Source organism: Heptranchias perlo, chromosome 16 (assembly GCF_035084215.1).
Source record: "Heptranchias perlo isolate sHepPer1 chromosome 16, sHepPer1.hap1, whole genome shotgun sequence".
Taxonomy (NCBI): Eukaryota; Metazoa; Chordata; class Chondrichthyes; order Hexanchiformes; family Hexanchidae; genus Heptranchias; species Heptranchias perlo.
This window is the reverse complement of record NC_090340.1, coordinates 64,607,333-64,620,256: the sequence shown is the minus strand read 5'-3', so window position 1 is coordinate 64,620,256 and position 12,924 is coordinate 64,607,333. Positions and strand designations below refer to the sequence as shown.

At 52.1% G+C, this 12,924-nt stretch overlaps 1 protein-coding gene across 1 annotated transcript; it reads right to left on the bottom strand.

Annotated features, from left to right (window-relative positions):
* Positions 1–36: 36 nt before the first annotated feature.
* On the bottom strand, positions 37–12,446 carry LOC137333443 (TERF1-interacting nuclear factor 2-like). Its single transcript, XM_067997593.1, has 5 exons — positions 12,272–12,446; positions 3,131–3,339; positions 1,753–1,851; positions 1,345–1,446; positions 37–63 (listed from the first exon to the last, which is right to left on the bottom strand). Exons 1-5 carry the CDS (start codon positions 12,375–12,377, stop codon positions 37–39), a joined length of 543 nt encoding a protein of 180 aa, XP_067853694.1. The 5' UTR covers positions 12,378–12,446.
* Between the last annotated feature and the right edge of the window lie 478 nt (positions 12,447–12,924).

The window sequence follows — 12,924 nt, the reverse complement described above, 5'->3', positions numbered from 1 at the left end:
TAAATACCAGTCAGTTCACCCTCACCTCCAACCCGATCACAGGCACACGGAGCAGGCGCTGAGCTGGGACCCCGAGGAACAGAGGCCTTTCAGGCAATATTAACTAAAGCCACGGGAGAGAGCCGCTTCAACTCACCGAGCTCCAATCGAAGGGCAACGTGAGGGGGGTTTGAGGCCTGTACTGGATTCACATATTCAGCACTCGTGGCCTCTGAATCAGAAGGTCATGGGTTCAAGTCCCACTCCGGAGACTCGAGCACATAATCCAGGCCGACACTCACAGTGCAGCACCGAGAGAGTGTCACACTGTCGGAGGGGCCGTCTTTCGGATGAGACGTTAAACCGAGGTCCCGTCTGCCCTCTCAGCTGGATGTAAAAAATCCCATGGCACTATTCAAAGAAGAGCAGGGGAGTTCTCCCCGGGGTCCTGGGCCGATATTTATCCCTCATCCAACATCACATTGCTGTTTGTGGGATCTTGCTGTGCGCAAATTGGCTGCCACGTTTCCTACATTACAACAGTGACGACACTTCAGAAGTACTTCACTGGCTGTGAAGCGCTTTGGGACGTCCTGAGGTGGTGAGAGGCACGGTAGAAATGCAAGTCCTTTTTCCCCAAACAGCCCATTTCACCGTTGGAGAAAATCTCCGGGACAGAGCTGGGCAGCAGAACATGCTGCGTGTGGGCTAGGCTCAAAAGCTTTTCAGTCAGCCTGTGGATAAGCAGGCTGCCCGGTGAGCAGTGGAACTAGACAGACCTACAGGTCTCAGAGCTCAAATCATAGTTTGTGCTGAGTCAGGTGGTCCCGGTTGGGGTGCTGGGGGTGCGAGGAGGGGGGAGGGGTTACGATTGGCCCTGCAGCCCCTGGGTTATAGAGGGGGAAATCAGCCGGGGTCCCCCGCTCCTGATCGCAATCCTGCCAGCCTCGCTGCAAGGTGCGCGCGGGCCCCGAGTGGGGACGGCAATCGAGTGAGGACATTAAATCCCCTCCCCCGGTTAAACAGCTGCTGACACTCAGCAACACCGAGAATGGCTGCCTGGAGGAGCTATTGGAGGCCAGTCGGTGCTGGGTCCCAGCAAAGGGTCAGCAGGGGAGAGAAATAACACACAGAAAACACTGAACACATTCTGGGACTCTAACCCCACGGCCATCCACTGCCTCTCGGTGTTAATCACCGCGCTGGAGTCTGCCTGTGCCAGACACTCCGGTAAAGCCAGGCCTGGAACTGCACGGTCCAGCCCTTCAGCTGTGAACCAGGGCACCGCTTTGCTGTATGGTGGGGAGAGGGACAGAGATCTAAACCACGCTTCAATCTCTGTTTCACTCTGGGCCTGACCCTTACCTGCAGGAACCGTTTCCGGTAACATTCGTCCCGGATCAACAGCACAACCAGTTTGCGAAACTGCAGCCGGCACTGGCACTCTTTCCGAATGTCTCTCCTGGTCTGTGGGTAAACGTAACACAAAGGGTTAAACACCGCAGTCAGCCACTGCGCCGCCATGGAGAGGGAGAGGGAGGCAGCTCTGCACGCAGAAAAAAAGGATAGAAAGGGGACCACTGTTGTAATGTAGCCAATACAGCACATCAATACGAGGTCACTATCCAAACAAAGTATTAACGATAGAACAGGCAGGTTTACGGCCCTCAGCTAAAGAGCGGCCGAAGCCTCCACCACTTTAATAATACCCGGTGAGAGGAGGGTCAGTCAGCTGGACAATCGAAAAATAACATTCAAAACCCACAAACTTACCGCCTTAGGGTCGTCTGGAACTAGTTTGGGGAAGTATTTGTCGAGAGTCTGAAGGATGTCCAACAAACTCTGTCGCTTCACAAACATCTCCATCACCAGCTGGATAGGGAGAGGAATTCAGAAAGAAAACCTGTTAATATCACACTTCATGATCGAGGAGAAAAGGCAAACTTGCATTTGTACAGCCCCACTCCCCGGCCGGCCCCAAGAGCCTCACAAATAACAGTCATTTTGAAGTGTAGTCTATCCTTGTGACATGGATTGGTAATTGGTCGGAGCTAGGAGACAGAGTCGGAATAAAGGGAATGTACTCTGATTGGTGAGATGTGACAAGTGGTGCTCAAGGATCCGTACTGGGGCCTCAGCGTTTCACCATATATCAGTTACTTAGATGAAGGAATAGATAGTTGTATATCCAAGTTTGCAGATGACACTAAGTTAGGCACAGTTAGTTGTGTAGGTGGGAGCAGGAAATTGCAAAGGGACATCGAGAGATTAAGTGAGAGGGCAAAACTGTGGTAAATGGAGCTCAATGTGGGGAAGGGTGAGGTCATCTACTTTGGATCCAAGAAAGACAAATGGGAATATTTTTGTGAACAGCGAGAGACGAGGGAGGTGGAGGAGCTAAGGGATTTAGGTGTCCAGGCACGCAAATTATTAAAAGCTAGAGGACAGGTACAAAAAATAATCAAAAAGGCTAATGGAATGTTGGCCGTTATCTCAAATGGGCTGAAATCCAAAGGTGTCAGCGTGTGATATACGTGGGGAGGGGGAGTCAGCGCGCGATATACGTGGGGAGGGGGAGTCAGCGCGTGATATACACGGGGGTATCGGCAATTTTTCTGGACGGTAGGAATCTCTCTGTTCCTGCCCAGTGCTCCTCAGTTTGCTGAGAATTAATCGAAGGCCACTCTTGGTTTGGCCACCAGGGGGCAGGAGACATCACCCTGACGGATCCCTCGCCCTCGGTTATTCCCCAATTACACTCTCCCCACCCCCCGTCCCGTCACCCCCCCCCCGTCACCCCGCCTCGTCACCCTCCGACCACCCCCCCCGCCCCGTCACCCCGTCACCCCCCCGTCCCGTCACCCCCCCCCGCCCCCGTCACCCCCCCCGTCCCGTCACCCCCCCCCGCCCCCCCGTCCCCCCCGCCCTGTCACCCCGCCCCGTCCCCCCCCCCGCGTCCCGTCACCCCCCGCGTCCTGTCCCCCCCGCCCCGTCACCCCCCCGTCACCCCCTCCCCACCCCGTCCCCCCCGCCCCGTCACCCCCCACCACCTTCCACCAGCACAGCCGAGGCCAGTACCCTAGAGTGGTGAGAGGTCCTTCAGTTGTTTTAAGGGTACAGCAACACAAATTCAGAAGTCCCCAGTTTGTACCTTGGCTTTGAAAGCAATGCTGAGTTTGAGGTAGTGCCGGTAACTGATTAGATCCACAGCCTGGTGCCAGATGATATTCACAAAGTCCAGGACTCTCTCGTAATGCTCTGTGTGCCGCCTTTTCACAATGCTCCATAACACGGCGGATGTTATACGTAGCGGCAGGGCACCGTGCTGTGGGAGGTCGATAACCCCTTCCTCAAGGCAAACTGCAAGAGAACAGCTCCTGATTACCGAATGCTCCGTGGGACGTTCATACAGCACAGAAACAGGCCATTCGGCCCAACAGGTCCGTGCTGGTGTTTATGCTCCACACGAGCCTCCTCCCTCCCTACTTCATCTCACCCTATCAGCATACCCTTCTATTCCTTTCTCCCGCATGTGTTTATCGAGCTTCCCCTTAAATCCATCTACACTATTCACCTCAACCACACCTTGTGGGAGCGAGTTCCACATTCTCACCACTCTCTGGGTAAAGAAGTTTCTCCTGAATTCCCTACTGGATTTATCAGTGACTATTTTAGAATTATGACCCCTAGTTTTGGACTCTCCCACAAGTGGAAACTTTGGAGTTTTGGTCTCCAGTCTGTTGTGCATCTGTCAATCTCAGCCAGGCTTGGCCACGATGCACTCACAATGGGTCGGCCTGTTGACATTCACTGTCTGTGAGGGATGGATACTTGAACGAGGTACCGAAGGCTGTCAGAGATTACAGAACTGCAGCCCATCAAGAGACGGCTCCTCCAGGAGAGGAGCAGGAACCCAATAAACACAAGGTGATTACTGGGAGGTGAAGCAGAGATCGGCTGTGGGACAGAACAGAAGAGGCCAGCTGTAGGGGGAGGGGGTAAGGGGGGGGGGGGGAGCAGAGAGTGGGTATAGGGGGGTAAAGGGGGGAGCAGAGACTGTGTAGGAGGGAGCAGAGACTGACTTTAGGGGAGGGGGTTAAGGGGAGTACAGGGACCGGAGAATGGGTGTAGGGGGAGGGGGTAAGGAGATACCAGGGAGCAGAGATTGGCCGTGGGGGGGGGGGGGGGTTAAGGGGTATAGGGGAAGGGGTTTAGGGGAGTACAGGGCAGGGGGGAACAGGGCACAGGCTGTAGCGGAAGGGGTTAAGGGGCATACGTTATAGGGGGAGCATAGATTGGCTGTAGGGGGAGGGGGTTTCGGGGGAGGGGGTTTCGGGGGAGGGGGTTTCGGGGAGTGCGGGGGAGGGGGTTTCGGGGAGTGCGGGGGTTTGGGGGAGGGGAGTACGGGGTTTAGGGGAGTACGGGGTTTAGGGGAGTACGGGGTTTAGGGGAGTACGGGGTTTAGGGGAGTACGGGGTTTAGGGGAGTACGGGGTTTAGGGGAGTACGGGGGAGGGGGAGTACGGGGGAGGGGGAGTACGGGGGAGGGGAGTACGGGGGAGGGGGAGTACGGGGGAGGGGAGTACGGGGGAGGGGAGTACGGGGGAGGGGAGTACGGGGGAGGGGAGTACGGGGGAGGGGAGTACGGGGGAGGGGAGTACGGGGGAGGGGAGTACGGGGGAGGGGAGTACGGGGGAGGGGGTTTAGGGGAATTCGGGGAGAGGGGGTTTAGGGGAGTACGGGGGAGGGGGTTTAGGGGAGTACGGGGGAGGGGTTTAGGGGAATTCGGGAGAGGGGGTTTAGGGGAATTCGGGAGAGGGGTTTAGGGGAATTCGGGAGAGGGGGTTTAGGGGAATTCGGGAGAGGGGGTTTAGGGGAATTCGGGAGAGGGGGTTTAGGGGAATTCGGGAGAGGGGGTTTAGGGGAATTCGGGAGAGGGGGTTTAGGGGAATTCGGGAGAGGGGGTTTAGGGGAATTCGGGAGAGGGGGTTTAGGGGAATTCGGGAGAGGGGGTTTAGGGGAATTCGGGAGAGGGGGTTTAGGGGAATTCGGGAGAGGGGGTTTAGGGGAATTCGGAGAGGGGGTTTAGGGGAATTCGGGAGAGGGGGTTTAGGGGAATTCGGGAGAGGGGGTTTAGGGGAATTCGGGAGAGGGGGTTTAGGGGAATTCGGGAGAGGGGGTTTAGGGGAATTCGGGAGAGGGGGTTTAGGGGAATTCGGGAGAGGGGGTTTAGGGGAATTCGGGAGAGGGGGTTTAGGGGAATTCGGGAGAGGGGGTTTAGGGGAATTCGGGAGAGGGGGTTTAGGGGAGTTCGGGGGAGGGGGAGGGGGTTTAGGGGAGTTCGGGGGAGGGGAGCAGAGCACAGGCAGGTCGGAGGGTGGAAAGTAATTGGCTGTGATGTGTATTATTCTGTGAATACGATTGGTTGTATTAACCACCTGGTATTGGTCATATGGGCAGCATTAACCAATCATGTTGCGGTCAATCATAACTTACCTTGTAATGCAGATCAGCACTTTGCGAAATCCAGGATTCGGAGTCAAGCAGACCCGACTCGTGCGTCTGAACCTGGATTCAGGGCATCAAAGTGGGAAACAAGCTTGTTTTTTAAAGTCTATTCGACTTAATAACAACAGACGCATCCAGAGACCCTGAAACAAGGGCAGGTCCCCCACGACCGTGCCCCTGGTGATTGCTGAGCAGGTACAGACTTGGAGAGACTCTCCTAGGTACCAACAGGCAAGGGAGACATCTCACAGCCCAGTGAGTGCTCCAGCAACTCTGAATTAACTGCTGCTCCTCTCCCTCGCTCTGATTAGCAGCCCCCCAGCTGGTGCTCACTCATTCCGGCTCAGACAACTTCCAATTAACAGCCAGTCCGGTCTCAGGTGCAGGTGTATAGGATTCCCCATGGATCCATCCCGTCATACACCTGTTATACTGGGGTTGCATCTTCTGTTGTGACACTGGGAAGGTGCTTGGTTGAGTGTCTTGCTGTGGCAGCAGAAGTTGGGAAATCAGCAAACTGCTTCCTCCCAATCCAAAGAGCCATGTGTTGGTACAGAGTATCAGTAAGCTGTTCGACCATGGGGATCATCACAGCTCAACTGGATCCTGTCCTCTCCAAAGTCTGTACCCTCAATTTTGAGCAAGGGTCACTGGATAAGTGATTGGGAGTGGAATTACTGGCAGCTTTTTCTCCCTCTCTATCCCAGGGTCACTGAAGCCAATTGAGGCATCGCTACTGCTGCCCCGAACAAGCACAGCCCAGGAATGGAAGCAGAGACCTTCCGGGTCTGTGTGGCTCACTGGATGAATTCAATCCACCTGGGAGGGGAGGGAATGGTCCTTAGCTGAACTCAGTCAGTCCTTGTGGACTTTTTGTAATAGTGGGTTTGATCAGTGCAGATCCCAAATGGCAATGTGCTTTGCATTGATACACAATGGCACTGGTGCTGTAGATTTTAATAGACAAACCATCTGCAGTTCATTATCAGAATATTACAAAGCATGGCAATTTCTGGTATGGATTCTTGTGAGGGGACATCTCTACAGGGAGGGGGAGGGAGGGTGAACAGCCAGAGGTCGTGGTCCATATCGGTACCAACGACATAGGTAGAAAGAGGGATGAGGTCCTGAAGGCAGATTTTAGGGAGTTACGAAAGAGATTAACAAGCAGGACCTCAAAGGTAGTAATCTCCGGATTACTCCCGGTGCCACACGCTAGCGAGTATAGAAATAGGAGGATAGAGCAGATGAATGAGTGGCTGGAGAGCTGGTGCAGGAGGGAGGGCTTTAGATTCCTGGGGCACTGGCACCAGTTCTGGGGAAGGTGGGACTTGTACAGGCCAGACAGGTTACACCTCAATGGAGCTGGGACCAATGTCCTCGCGGGAAGGTTCACTAGTGCTGTGGGGGAGGGGGTTTAAACTAATTTGGCAGGGGGATGGACACCAGGATGTAGCAATGGAAAGGAGAAACAAGGGGCACAAAGGATCGGGGGGAGACAGATAGCACGAGAGCAAGTAATAGTACGGTAGTATATCGGACCAGATTAAGTCTAAGACTGGTGTGTAGTGCATATCTGTAAACGCACAAAGTGTGGTAAACAAGGTTGGTGAGCTGCAGGCGCAATGAGCCACATGGGAATATGATGTTGTGACGATAACGGAGACCTGGCTCAAAAAAGGGCAGGATTGGGTACTAAATATTCCTGGATACAAGGTGCTCAGGAAAGATAGGGAACAAAAGAAAGGAGAGGGGGTGGCAGTATTGATTAAGGAGAATATTACAGTGCTGGAGAGAGAGGATGTCCTGGAGGGGTCAAGGACTGAATCTATTTGGTTAGAGCTAAGAAACAATAGAGGTGCCATTACACTACTGGGTGTATTCTATAGCCACCAACTAGTGGGAAGGATATAGAGGAGCAAATTTGCAGGGAAATTACAGAGAGGTGCAAAAGCCATAGAGTAGTGATAATGGGGGATTTCAACTATCCTAATATAGACTGGGATAATAATAATAATATAAGGGGCACAGAGGGGAAGGAATTTTTGAAGTGTGTTCAGGAGAACTTTCTTAACCAGTACGTTTCCAGCCCAATGAGGAAGGAGGCATTGCTGGACTTGGTTCTGGGGAATGAGGTGGGCCAAGTGGAGCAAGTGTCAGTGGGGGAGCATTTAGGGAGCAGCGATCATAGTATCATAAGGTTTAGAATAGCTATGGAAAAGGACAAGGACCACTCTAAAGTAAAAATACTCAATTGGGGGAGGGCCAATTTCAATGGGATGAGAACAGATCTGGCCCGGGTAAATTGGAATCAAAGATTGGCAGGCAAAACTGTAATTGAACAATGGGCGACCTTTAAGGAGGAGATGGTTCAGGTACAGTCTAGGGACATTCCCATGAGGCAGAAAGGTAGGGCAACTAAAGCCAGAGCTCCCTGGATCACAAAAGAGAGAGTGAGTAAGATGAAACGGAAAAAAGGGGCGTATGACAGATGTCAGGTTGATAACACAAGTGAGAACCAGGCACAATATAGAAAGTTCAGAGGGGAAGTGAAAAAGGAAATAAGAGGGGCAAAGAGAGAGTATGAGAATAGACTGGCAGCCAACATAAAAGGGAATCCAAAAGTCTTCTACAGGCATGTAAACAGTAAACGGGTAGTAAGAGGAGGGGTGGGGCCGATTAGGGACCATGAAGGAGATCTACTCATGGAGGCAGAGGGGATGGCCGAGGCACTAAATGAGTACTTTGCATCTGTCTTTACCAAGGAAGAAGATGCTGCCACAGTATTGGTAAAGGAAGATATAGTTGAGATACTGGCTGGGCTAATAATTGATAAAGAGGAGGTACTAGAAAGGCTGGCTGTACTTAAAGTAGATAAGTCACCCGGTCCGGATGGGATGCATCCTAGGTTGCTGAGGGAAGTAAGGGTGGAAATTGCAGAGATACTGGCCATAATCTTCCAAACATCAGTAGATATGGAGGTGGTGCCAGAGGACTGGAGAATTTCAATTATTACATCCTTGTTGAAAAAAGTGTGTAAGGATAAACCCAGCAACTATAGGCCAGTCAGTTTAACATCAGTGGTGGGGAATCTTTTAGAAACAATAATCTGGGACAGAATTAACAGTCACTTGGACGAGGGTGGATCGATTAGGGAAAGCCAGCACGGATTTGTTAAAGGCAAATCGTGTTTAACTAACCCGATAGAGTATTTTGATGAGGTAACAGAGAGGGTAGATGAGGGCAATGCAGTTGATGTGGTGTATATGGACTTTCAAAAGGCATTTGATAAAGTGCTACATGATAGGCTCATCATAAAGATTGCGGCCCATGGAATAAAGGGGGCAGCAGCAACATGGATACAGAATTGGATAAGGGACAGGAAACAGAGAGTAATGGTGAACAGTTGTTTTTCGGACTGGAGGGAGGTGTACAGTGGTGTTCCCCAGGGGTCGGTGCTGGGACCACTGCTTTTCTTGATATATATTAATGACTTGGACTTGGGTGTACAGGGCACAATTTCCAAATTTGCAGATGATACAAAACTTGGAAGGGTAGTGAGCAGTGAGGAGGATAGTGATAGACTTCAAGAGGATATAGACAGGCTGGTGGAATGGGCGGACACGTGGCAAATTAAATTTTACACAGAAAAATGCAAAGTGATACATTTCGGTAGGAAGAACGAGGAGAGACAATATAAACTAGAGGGCACAATTCTAAAAGGGGCACAGGAACAGAGAGATCTGGGGGTATATGTACACAAATCGTTGAAGGTGGCAGGGCAGGTTGAGAAAGCGGTTAAAAAAGCATAAGGGATCATGGGCTTTATAAATAGAGGCATAGAGTACAAAAGTAAGGAAGTCATGATGAACCTTTATAAAACACTGGTTTGGCCACAACTGGAGTATTGTGTCCAATCCTGGGCACCTCACTTTAGGAAAGATGTGAAGGCCTTAGAGAGGGTGCAGAAGAGATTTACTAGAATGATTCCAGGGATGAGGGACTTTAGTTACGTGGATAGACTGGAGAAGCTGGGGTTGTTCTCCTTGGAACAGAGACGGTTGCGAGGAGATTTGATAGAGGTATTCAAAATCATGAAGGGTCTAGACTGAGTAGATAGAGAGAAACTGTTCCCATTGGCGGAAGGGTCATGAACCAGAGGACATAGATTTAAGGTGATTGGCAAACAAACCAAAGGTGACATGAGGAAAAACTTTTTTACACAGCGAGTGGTTGGGATCTGGAATGCACTGCCTGAGGGGGTGGTGGAGGCAGATTCAATCATGGCCTTCAAAAGGGAACTGGATAAGTACTTGAAAGGAAAAAATTTGCAGGGCTACAGGATAGGGCGGGGGAGTGGGACTAGCTGGAATGCTCTTGCATAGAGCCGGCACGGACTCGATGGGCCGAATGGCCTCCTTCCGCGCTGCAACCTTTCTATGAATCTACAAGTGGCAGCCACCTTCTCCAGGAGTGAGGTGAGGCAGAGTGCAGGCAGGATATTCAACCGAGGAGAGGCCAGGTCCATTTCTGTTCTCTGCCTGCACCAACACATACACACACAGCCAATGGGCCATAATCAGGGAGGCTGAGGGAAACTGTAGGCTCACAACTGCTGTCCCCGCTGGGATCAGCTAACTCAACACAGACCAGGGCTTGAAGCTGGGACCTTGCTGGTCTGTGTGGTTCAGTACCACACTGGGAAGGCACGAGAACCATCAGAGCAGTATGGGCAGGCAAGTCAGAGGATCCGCTCCTGGGCCTGGCCAAGGTGACCATCTACAGGTCCAGGTTGGACACGGCCCGTGGAGGCGGTCGCTCCGACTGCCTGCCTCTCTTCCACGGCATTCTCCGCGCCCGGGTATCCCTGGAGAAGGAGCACGTGGCATCAGCCGGAGGCTTTCCGTGACTGGTTGGACTACTGGGACTGGAGTGCATCATCGACAGGGATAATAATATTCTTATTTAATTGGTTGTGGTGATTGATCAGTCAGGATGAGATGGGTTACAGACCCAGTGTCATCAGTGGAGAGACATGTTTGTGCCTTAACCCCTCCCCCACCCACCCCTTTTTTTTAAGGGGCTTAAACCAAAAGCGAAACTGGGAAATTCCTCTCCAACCCCTTTGGCAATGGAAACTAGTTCAGGAGATCACTCTGGCCCTGATAATTCAATGCATTGCATTACCTACCCTTTGTACCAGGTGATCTCCACCCCAGGTCCAGCTCATGCTTGAAGGAATTCACTGAATCGGCCGTACGAGCCGGCAGCCTGTTCCAGAGGCCCACTATTCTCTGGGAAAAGAACCAGCCCCTGACATCGAACCTCAATCTGGCCTCGTACAACTTAAAATTATGACCCCTGGTCCTCCCGAACCTATTTATTTGAAACAAACTGTCCGCTGACCACAATCTAGTCAGTTCATCATCTAATAAACCTCGATCAGATCACCCCATAGTCTACACTTCTCTAAAGTGTAGAGTCCCAGCTCTTTTAGCCGATCTTGATAATTAAGATGCTTTAAGCTGGGAATTAGTCTAGTGGCACCCCCCACCCTCGGACCCCCCCCCCCGGACCCACCCCCCGCACCCTTTCCAAAGCCTAAAATCAACATCACCCACCATGCGTGACCAAAACTGGTCGCAGTATTCCAATTAAGGCCTCACCAAGGTCTCGTACAATGACAAAATAATTGCTGTGTCTTACAGTCAGCTGTCCTGTAAATGCACCTCAACACCCTATTCGCTCTGGCTAACGCTTCACGACATTGCTCATTAACCTTTAGAGATCTAGGCACTTTCTTTCTCCACCTGCTTTAATGCTTTTCCCTGAAGGGTGTATGTACGTTCAGCATTCACCCTGCTCACATGCATAACACTGCACCGCTCCGAATTAAACATCATTTGCCAGTCACAAATCCAATCCCCCAACACATCAAGATAAGAACATAAGAAATAGGAGGAGTAGGCCATTCGGCCCCTCGAGCCTGCTCCGCCATTCAATAAGATCATGGCTGATCATCGACCTCAACTCCACTTTCCCGCCCGATCCCCATATCCCTTGATTCCCCGAGAGTCCAAAAATCTATCGATCTCAGCCTTGAATATATTCAACGACTCAGCATCCACAGCCCTCTGGGGTAGAGAATTCCAAAGATTCACAACCCTCTGAGTGAAGAAAGTTTTCCTCCTCATCTCAGTCTTGAACGGCCGACCCCGTATCCTGCAGGTAAGATCTGCCTGAAGCAGTCGAGCATAGTCTACAGTCCCACTGGTATCATCTGCAAATTTGCAGATCATGCCCTGAACACCTACATCATTAATAAAAATAATAAAGAGCAACGGTCCCAACACCGATCCCTGCAGGTCACCACTGGTGACCGGTCACCACACAGATCCAAATCCATCTATAACTCCTTTCTGCCTCTGACCTTCCAGCTCGATATATTAACACTTATACCAGAGGCTTTGATCTTGTAGAAAAGCATCTTGGGCTGTACTTTATCAAAACCTTTTTTGAAGTTTAAGCAGACAACGTCTGCTGGACTTCCCTCGTCCGCCAGCTTTATTTTGGTTTAAGCCCCTTTTTAAAAAAAAAAGGGGGGGTGGGCGAAGGTTAGCCACAAATGTGTCCTTCCACCGCTGAGTCTTTTTTCCTTTTTTATTACATCCCTAATGATACCATCAAGCACCTTTCCTATTACTGATGTCAAACAAATGGGCCTGTTAATGCAATCACTCACATTTTGTAAAATACACCCAGGTTATATTAATGCAATCACTCACATTTTGTAAGATGCTCCAATCGATGTCTGCAGCTGTAATCCAGCACCCAACTGTCCAACTGCGGGATTAGCAGGCACTCGCTCACAGAACACTCTGGGAGTTGCATTTCTTGGAAAGAATCTCCCACACGTGCCCCGGTGCTCTGGTCCCAGGTTGCAGCAGCCTATCCCTGCCCCCTCACCCTCCCTCTGCCCCTTCACCCACACTCTCCCTCTGCCCCCTCACCCTCCCTCTGCCCCCTCACCCACACCCTGCCCCCTCACCCTCCCTCTGCCCCCTCACCCTCCCTCTGCCCCCTCCCTCACCCACACCCTGCCCCCTCACCCACACCCACACCCTGCCCCCTCACCCACACTCTCCCTCTGCCCCCTCACCCACACTCTCCCTCTGCCCCCTCACCCACACTCTGCCCCCTCACCCACACCCTCCCTCTGCCCCCACCCACACTCTCCTCCCTCCCTCACACTCCCTCCCCCACACCCTCCACCCCTTCCCTCTGCCCCCTCACCCACACCCTGCCTCCTCACCCCCCTCACCCCCTCACCTCCCTCTCCCACACTCACACTCTCCCTCCCCTCTCTCCTCTCCCCTCTCTCCTCTCCCCTCTCTCCTCTCCCCCTCTCCCTCTCCCACTCCCACACCCTCCACCCCTC